We start from the raw sequence: 9,430 nt of genomic DNA, 5'->3' as shown, positions 1-9,430 counted from the left end.
AGAGAAGAGTTACTATAAAATTCCTAAAATAATACCATTTGGTATCGTTTGGTCTCGATGCGATACTTTACAGTATCAACTCCGAGATAACGCGATACTGGTATCGAAAGTATCGGTTATGTTGCTATCGTTTGGTATCGCTGCGATACCATACAGTATCGATATCGAGATCATGCGACACCGGTATCGAAAGTATCGTTTATGTTGGTATCGTTTGGTCTCGGTGCGATACCTTACGGTATCGATACCGATACTATTATCAATAGTTATCGGTTATGTTTGTATTGTTTGGTACCGATATTATCATTTGGTATTGAAACTCGGGTCATCATGAGAACTTCCATGTTGTTTTTATAAACGATTTGTAATTTGAAAAAGTGAATTCGTATAATTAATGAGATAAATATATCGTTCATTTATTATAAAAAAAAAAGTTCTCCAAGCTGGTGGTATGACATCATGTTTATCATTTAATTTCTCATCTAGTATCTTTGTTTTGATTTAAATAATTGTGTGGTACCACTTCTGTATTTTAATTTCTCATCTGTTATCCTTATTACAATTTTTTCTACCGTGATTAAAAGGAAAGAAAAGATTTTTTCAACATTTATTTCTGTATTAAAGTTTTACAAATTATTAAATTATGTTAAACAGTGTGTAAGAGCGGACAAAAAGGTTAGGGAAGGGGGGTGGTATTCGGAGTAACTACCCCCTTCCCCTGGCTAAGAATTGTCAAACTTCAAAATATTATTGATAAAATTAAAAAAATAAGAAAAAATAAAAAAAATTTATATAACCGTTTAATATATTTAATATTACTAACTATCTTATAACCTTTCTAAAATCCATCTAAATATCAAATGAAACAGTTGTTTTATTTTGAAAAAACGCAACCCTTATTTTTTACATATTTTTTGATCCGACTACCCCCCTAGAACAATGACCTGGATCAGCCCATGCAATGTGTAATTTTCCATGTCGTTATTCCAACTCTATTGAACTTTTATTCCATTCAAGCGAAAATTTTCCGTGCGGATATAATCTCCAAGGGAATAGTTTTGCAATCATTAAAGAGTGTTTTTCATAATGGTTGTTGATTATTCTAAACGAGTATTAGAAATGGTTGTTCAAAGGGAATTAGTTTTGAAAATATCATTAATTAGAGTTTTTCATGTAATTCTCCTAAGGGAATTGCTTTTGATGCAATCGTTAATGATTATTCTAAACGCTTATTAGAAATGATTGTTCAAAGGGAATTGATTTCGTAACAGTCACTACAGTTATTTTAATTTAATTGTGTGATATCGCATTCATATTTTAATTTCTCTTCTGGTATCGTTACTTTAATTAAATCTCTCATGGTATCGTAATTCTCGCTTTGTTCTGTGTTCAACATTCAATAACTAAACTTTAGTTTTAAACAATTAAACATAAGTATACTTTAGTTATTAAAGAAAACTAATCTTCGCTCGTTATGCCTTTTACAACATCTTTAACCTGGGATTATTTCAAGAAAAATATTCCCAATTTTTGGATAAAGTATAAAAATTACTAAGTATTTTTTATACTTTATCCAAAAATTGCCGGCAATGTCGGGAAATAATTCTCAAATTAATTGCCGGCCGAATTATTGTTACATATAACAACTTAACTAAAGAAGAAGGTTCTGTTACATGCAGTGACCACAAACTCAACAATGCACTTCAAAGAACAGTTGAGGGTACCCCGGAACTGAAAGATGCTTTTCTTAAAGCCAGCTAACTTACTACCAGGCTTCATAAATCGACAGCCTTCAGTGCTTCGTTGAAAGATGGTTGTTCTAGGTTAGATATGAGTTATCTCAAAATACCCTCCACAGTAACCACGAGATGGAACAGCCATTACGGTATGCTGCAGGTCATGCTTCGACTGAAGGTTCCACTCATATACTTACGTGATACAGAAGGTGATGATTGGAAGAAAACCGTACCTACACATGAGCAGTTCCTACTCTTTGAAGCTATTGTTCCAGTGCTTAAATCTGTTAAAGAATTATTAGTTTTTTTTATCTTCTGACACAGAGATCCGAATTGACATGTCGCTGTGGAAAGTAACAGCACTCATCAACTTCATCGAGAAAGATAAAAATAATTATGTTACTCATGGAAACAACAAATTAGTAGAAAAATTCTTGGAGGACTTATTATTAGAACTAAATAAGAGATTCCCAGACAAAGGCCGTAAATTACCCGCATTTGCACTAGGACATTACCTTCATCCATTTTTTCGTGGACATCTTCTTGATGTTGACGATGAAAATATTCAAAAACTGGTAGAAAACCATCCCACAACCAAAGAATACTTTGAGAGTTCTTCATTGTCTGTCTCAAACTCCAGTAATAACAACGGTAGTAACGATTCCGTTGCTGATAATGCACAAGGTTTGAAGGAAAATGAGTACAGTATTATTTTAGCAAAGTATAAAGAAGATACTAATTCACATCATATACACAAAAACCCTCCTATAAAGCTTAAAATGGAAAAATACCAAAAAACAATGAGATCCAAAAATGCAGGAAAAACTGACACCTTAGCATGGTGGAAGCAGCATGCAGCGGAACTTCCTATTCTTTCGGGTGTTGCAAGATCTTGGTTGGCAACTCCACCAACCTCATCTGAAAGAGCATTTTCTTCTTCTGGCCTTGATAAGGTAGATAAGCTTGCATTTATAATGCAGAACTATTCCGCTCTTGAAAATTACATTAAAAAATGGCCCATCGAACAAGAGAATGATAGTAATATAGGACATGAATCAGACTTATCTTTGCTAATATTAATAGAAGAAAATCCTAAAATACCAACGAAAGTACGGCAAAGGAAAAAACAACGAATGGACGATAGCCAAAGTATTGTAGATTATTAAAAAGCAAGAAGTAAATCTCTAAAAAGCAATTGTACTTGTATTTTTTTTATAAAAAATTCAATAAGTCACATTTTAATTTTTTGTTTTTTTGTTTTATTGAGTGTCTCGATTCGAGACTATGCGATACTATACGATTCTTTCTATTATCGGTATCGTTTGGTATCGAAGCGATACTGATAGTATCGACATTGGAACATACGCGATACCACACGATATGAGACCTTCCTTCTCGGTATCGAATGGTATCGAACCGATACTGATAGTATCGACATTAGTATATAAGCGATACCACGCGATACGAGACCATTCTTCTCGGTATCGACTTGTACGATACCGATTATCTAGTGTCTAATTAGCACTTGATTGAAAATTGGTGGGATTGTAACCCATGGGTTTACCTCTATGTCTACAAAATTTAAATTAAAAATCTTTTGCAGTTGCTGAGTTACAAGGCTTTAAGTATTTAAAAAGGTCAGAACTTGACTCTTTCTCTTCAAATCGTTTTCTGTAAGAGGACTATTATATAGTCTGTTGACAAGCCTTCATTATACATAAGCTCTTTAGGAGACTGGGCAGTAACTTTTGTTAAAGTTTTTTTTCAATTCACTATCTCTCCCAAAAAAAAACAACACTGTGAACTAGATGATCAAATATTTTTGCAAATATTATGCGAGCTTTTTTTTGATTGGTTTAATTTCTTTGATTTAGTTTCAAAATATTACCACAAATATGGTTCATCAGAATTTTTTTACTGTAATTTTTTTTTGTATATGAAGTTGAGGTTTGTCTGAAAGGGTTTTAAGGGGCCTGTGGAAAAATTATTAAAATTTTTCTAAAAAATAATTTTTCATTAAGCCCTAACACCGGAATAGGAAAAAATTTAATTTCGGTGGTTTTGAAACAAATTTGCGATGCAGACAACCCGAATTCCACTGTATACTTATTACTTTTCAGTAATTTAAATATATTTTTCCCTTTTGGGTTTAGTGTTGTTTAGTGTCGTAAATATTGAAAGAAAAAAAAAAAAAATAGTTGCACCCTTAATATCCTCATCACATTGCTATAAATATTCGAAATTAATAAAAGTAAAAGGATTCTGGTAAGAAATAGTTTTTATAGAGGAAAATTAAAAAAAAATTTTTTTTAGTTCAATTAAGTCAGTAATTTTTTCTTGTTAAAAAGATAAACTAGGATAATATAAATGAAAATTCTTTTATTTACATTATTTTAGTTTATTATTTTCATCTTTACTTATTTTTTGTTAATCATTATTTACGATTTTTATTAAAACTTATTTTCATTTTTTAAAATTGAAATAAAATTTTCAAAATAGATGAATTAATTAATAAGTCAAATATTTACTTAAGAAAGTAAACTTTTATTAAGCAAACAACTTCGTCTAACAACATTATTATGGTTAATGTAACATTTTTTTCCCATAACAACGGATGTTTATGCTTGTGTAATTGTTTTGCTTTTTTTTTTTGTTTTTTTTTTTTTGTTTTTTTTCGAGCTTTGAACTAATCTGTGCTTTAACTTATTATATGATAACTTAAAGATTGAATCAAATTTTTTTTTTACCTTTTTGACATTGGTTGTTGATAAAGAAAATGTGAAATATTATGCTGCTACATTTAGATAATAATAATTCATTTATTAGATACTTAAAAATCATGATGCTGTTAAAAATAGTTAAGAAAGACTGCATCAATTAAGGTAATTTACTTCGTTTTAGTAGCTGCAAAGATGATGGTTAGCTAATGATTTTCGGAAGCTGAAAGATATTTAGTTATAAACCATAACCAATCACATTGATTGTAGTCACTAAATATAACCAATCGCATCAATTACAGTGACAAGCGGTTATTGTTTGTCACTGTAATTGATGTGATTGGTTAAAGTTTATCTGCATAAATCTTTTCTTAAAATATAAATCACATCCATTTATTTCAGTCACTAACCATAACCAATCGCATCTATTACAACCACAAACCTTAACCAATCACATCCATTACAGCCTCTTTCAACTTAATCAACTGGTAGCACTACCTTTTTAAAGAAACTTGCAAAATTTCTGCCAGTAGGAGTCTTGAACTTTTTTGGATGTAAATGGGTTCAGCACTTGTCATATATGTAAAATTTTCATGTCGTTTTCCATCAAAAGTCAGAAAATTGAAGTTAATTATTTATTGCTTAAAATATACAATTTGTAATTGTGATTTCTGTCTGAAATTATTAACAAAAACCTGGACATCAGTTATTTTTTATTTTTATTTTTTAATTTCTTTTTTAATAAATAAGTATGAGGTTTAAAGTTAGATTTAATCCCCCTCTTGAAACATTACGACTTTTTTTAAAAAAAAAAAAACAAAAACCTACAGTATTAGAATTTACTTGACTCTTAAGAAAGGCAAAATCCAATGGTAAAACCTTGGTCTTGAAATTTACCTTGGTAATTTCCTTTAAAAGTAATAAACTTTTAGACTTTATAAAATTGGGTACCTTTAAACTTTTAAACGTTATAAATTTGGGTATGTCTATGTTGTTAAATTGCTATTCTAAATCCCAAAAGTTTAATATCTGCGATGGAGTGACTTTTTGAGTATCTGATGCCGTCGAAAGTTCAGCGAAGTCTTTAAAAAGAAAACTAATTTGATTTTTTTCTTAAATACCGAGAGTAAAACTTCTGGGAATTTTTTAATTAATGTCAGTAAGATTTTTCCTTATGTAAGAACAAATATTTTTCATCTAAAAAGCATTTAGTAAGAGTTGTAGGAAATAAGTACGCTGTGAAATGTACTAATTAAATAAATATTTAACAACGCTTCATCGTTCGGTAGCATTTATCAGTTAAGTTCTTATATTTTCTCGATATTGATAATGGCCTCTATGCTGCGGATGATGGCGTGTCCTTCAACAACCATTCATCTCCGCTTTTCCTCCCATTTTTTAAAAGCCTTTTGTTTTTTGTTTCTTACATGGCTGAGTTTCTCAAACGTCGACTGTATTGGTGAAGTTATTTATGCAGTCAATTGTGGTGGATCTGCACATACCGATTTAAATGGGGTCCATTATCAAGCAGATAAGCTATCTACAGGAACGCCATCTGATTATGGTAAAAACTTACAAATAGGCCGAGTGGCTCCGGCAGATCAAATTTTATATCAAACCGAAAGATATCATAGTGCAGATTTTGGTTATAGCATACCTTTTAAAAATGAAGGAGACTTTGTTTTAGTATTAAAGTTTTGCGAAGTCTACTTCCGTGGCTCAAAGCTTAAGGTAGAGATTTTGTTATATTTTCGAACTATATAGAGCTGCATACTTTTATCTTACATATGAAGTACGAATTTTTTTGTTTAGTTTCTGGTGCATTATGAAGTATACAACTTCTTTTTTTTTTTACTTTGCAAGTTTTGAACTTTTTTAATTAAGAAGTTGTGGTTTGGCCTAGTTTAAGTCTCCTAACCTAAACCTCAAAATAATTAACCAATAAAAAAGACACCAACTCTTCTTCTAAGTAAAGTAACTAAAGGTAAATTTAACTGTAAACCCTGAAAAATTTTGTTTAATAGCTTTAAAAACATACAAATTCACTAAAGTGCATGTAAAAAAGCATATTAAAAAATTTGTAAAAAAATAAGTCCATAGAGTTTTAAACTTTAAATAGTTGTAAAGAATTGCTTTTGACATGCTGTTTAGTCACATTAATTTCTTTTTTAAACTTTTAAGATCTAAAAAATTAAGACAAAGCATTGGTCAAAAGGTAGTAAGTGAAGCAATAAATTAGCAGATGATAGGTATAAAGGGTGGCTCATCAAGGTGATTCAACAAATGAGAAATTATTAAGTAGATTATTAATTTCACAGAATTCAGTAATATTTATGACCTCAAGGTTTAATGTTTTATATTCAAGGTTTATTATTTTTAATATTGATAACCTCAAAGTTTAATATTTTTGCGTCAGTAATATTCTGAAAATATTTAAAATGAGAATAGGCATCCAATGTCATCAAGTAACAAGAAAGAATAGCCTCTAATTTTTCAAGTAAGACCCAATCCAAGGTAAGTGATTGTGTAACTTTCGAAAAATTTTAACCAAAAAAACATTTCTTCAAATATAGTTAGAAGTATTTCACTTAAGAAAAATATTTGTATTTATGCTGCTGTTAAAAAGCTGATGATGATGGCCAGAGATGAGGCTTACAAGATTAAGATGGTGTAAGGAAAGAATTTGGTCTATGGAAAAAAAGAGAAAACAATTTTCAGTAATGAAAGTAACTTTAGAATAATGAACAGGAAAAGTGAAGTTCTTTTTAAAAGATATCAATCTAAAAAGTGTAGCAATCATATTTTCTTACCAAGTTATGAAGTGGTGTTGGGAGAATTAATCAAGGTCAGAATAAAGTTCCACAAATGTTCACAATTTCAAAAAAAAAAAAGTGGGAGAGTTCCATAAGTAGTCTAAAATAAGAACTAGATACCATTTGGAGAAGAGTACCAAATGAAATTTGCAATAATCTTGTTAATTTGATGCAAAAGAGATGAATAGATTTCAAAAAAGAAAGTGGGAGAAAATTTCAACACTAGTTTCAATAATTTATTGTTGTTGCACCAATTTTGGTTTATCAGAGTTATCTCTCTCTCTCTCTCTCTACGTTAGACCGACTGGTCATCTTAAGTCAACAACAAGCTATGAAGTTCTGCAACTTGAGAAGTTAGAAGTTTTCTGTATAAAATTTGAAGTAAATGTAGTAAAAGCTTCTGATGTACAAAGGTCAGCACAAAATATATGAATAGTTCTGAAACATTTTGTAAAAAATTACTTGGTCAACTGATAAAGTAAGCAACTGTGCAACAAATTATGCAAATTAGCTGTAATTGTTTTTGGAATAAGGCAATCTGGTCAGATGCAAAAACATTCAGAATTTTTTTTTCAAAATTTTGATTCTAAGTGTGTTGCCAATCATTGCATAGCCAATACAACATTTAATGACAACACTCAAGTAGGAGGGAGTGCATGGTGTCATAAGGCTGTGCAATGGCTGCTTATAGTGACTACTATGATGACTGTTTATGATGCTTGAATGACTTGTTCAATCTCTTGATCTTAATCTCAATAGTATCATTAGCAAAAAATTATCAACCTTTTCAACAAAAAAATATAATTAAACTCAATTTGAAAATGTATAAAGAAGGAATACAAGTTCTGACTAAAAATAAAAATTTATCAGTTCTGTTCTATTGTGAAAAATGCATGCAGTTCCAATAAATGAAAAGAAATTTCATTAAACAATTATTTCCATTAAATTTTTCATCTTTCTGTTAAATTTGGCACAAAATATTACTAAAGGTGAAAATTTATGTGATCATAATATTTTGTGCCAAATTTTATTATTAAAATAACCTTTGCTGTATTTTAAAGGGTGTATATTGAAAACTTTACTGTTATAAGGCTTTTGTCAAAACTAATAAAAACTATATCCAAAATAAAACTAATAGTATATTATTTTGGCTTGTGTCTTGTATGTTGATGAAATCAATTTAAATGAAGTTATTTTAAGAACTGTGCTGGTAAAATGAATATAAGATCTGCATAAATCTTTTCTTAAAATTTAATTTAGGTCTTTGATGTCAGGTTAAACCATAATTTAGTGGTTGTTAAAGATTTAGACATTTATGATCAAGTTGGTTATGGTATGGCCCATGATGAATATATTCCTTTTAAAATTCAAAACGGACAACTTAAAGTTGGCTCAAAAACTACTCCATTCACTGGTCATCTCTATGTAGAATTTATAAAAGTGAGTTGTTTTTTTAAAGTTAGGTTTACTACTAACTAGTGATATGAATTTTTATTTAATATTTAAAATGTTTATATATTTCTAAATTTTATTTTAGTCCTACTATGACAACCCAAAAATTAATGCATTTGTAATATTCAAAGGTAATGTTGAAGGTAAGATTCTTTTTTTTAAATAACCAAAGAAAGTTGTTTTCAGCTTGTTTGTCTTCTTTTTTTTTGTTGTTGTTGCTGCTGCTGCTATAAACATGGAAATGGGAATTAATTATTTTCAGCTCGTTTGTTTTCTTTTTTTAATTTTAGATGTTCCTCGTTTGCAACCTCTAGAACAGCATGAAGAAGAGCTGCGGGAATCTGAAATTGAAGAAGAGCTTCCTAAAGATAAAAAGAACCGGAAAACATCTGGACCAAAAGTAAGAGATCCATACGAGCTTGACGAAGGAATGAGCTATTTTTATCCGTTGCTTATTGCAATTGGTCTTTTCATTCCTACGCTACTTTGCCTTTGTAAACTTTAGATGATGTCATTTTCCTAGATGATATCATGTTGCTAGATTAGAAAAATTTAATGTGTATTTATTTATTATTGTGAAAGGCTGGATGTTTTCTTAAAGATAAAAATTAGTTAAAGATGTTTGAATTCAATGAGGAATGTAGTTTAAGTTTTTTTTTCCTCTTTAAAAAAACCCTGATGCTTTAAAATATTTTAATATAGTCTGAGATTT

General features: G+C 29.8%; 1 protein-coding gene and 1 pseudogene across 1 annotated transcript; both read left to right on the top strand.

Annotated features, from left to right (window-relative positions):
- Window positions 1–1,887: 1,887 nt before the first annotated feature.
- Window positions 1,888–2,902, top strand: LOC149881273 (uncharacterized; annotated as a pseudogene).
- Window positions 2,903–4,534: 1,632 nt separating this feature from the next.
- LOC145193632 (malectin-A-like) lies at window positions 4,535–9,353 on the top strand. Its single transcript, XM_090068173.1, has 4 exons — window positions 4,535–6,184; window positions 8,527–8,706; window positions 8,804–8,861; window positions 9,009–9,353. The coding sequence occupies exons 1-4, from the start codon at window positions 5,783–5,785 to the stop codon at window positions 9,221–9,223; spliced, it is 855 nt and encodes a 284-aa protein (XP_089924299.1). The 5' UTR covers window positions 4,535–5,782; the 3' UTR covers window positions 9,224–9,353.
- Window positions 9,354–9,430: the final 77 nt, after the last annotated feature.

This window comes from Hydra viridissima, unplaced genomic scaffold (assembly GCF_058129835.1).
Source record: "Hydra viridissima isolate aposymbiotic clone 2 unplaced genomic scaffold, HvirCarnegie_v1 scaffold_12, whole genome shotgun sequence".
NCBI lineage: Eukaryota > Metazoa > Cnidaria > Hydrozoa > Anthoathecata > Hydridae > Hydra > Hydra viridissima.
The sequence above is the reverse complement of the archived record's forward strand: the minus strand, read 5'-3'. Positions and strand labels throughout refer to the sequence as shown.

Excerpts from the sequence above, each read along its gene's own strand:
- LOC145193632 (XM_090068173.1), top strand. The coding sequence starts at position 5,783 with ATGGCCTCTATGCTGCGGATGATGGCGTGTCCTTCAACAACCATTCAT. Across the intron at positions 8,707-8,803 it reads TCTATGTAGAATTTATAAAA|TCCTACTATGACAACCCAAA; the intron begins GTGAGTTGTTTT and ends ATTTTATTTTAG. Across the intron at positions 8,862-9,008 it reads ATTCAAAGGTAATGTTGAAG|ATGTTCCTCGTTTGCAACCT; the intron begins GTAAGATTCTTT and ends TTTTAATTTTAG.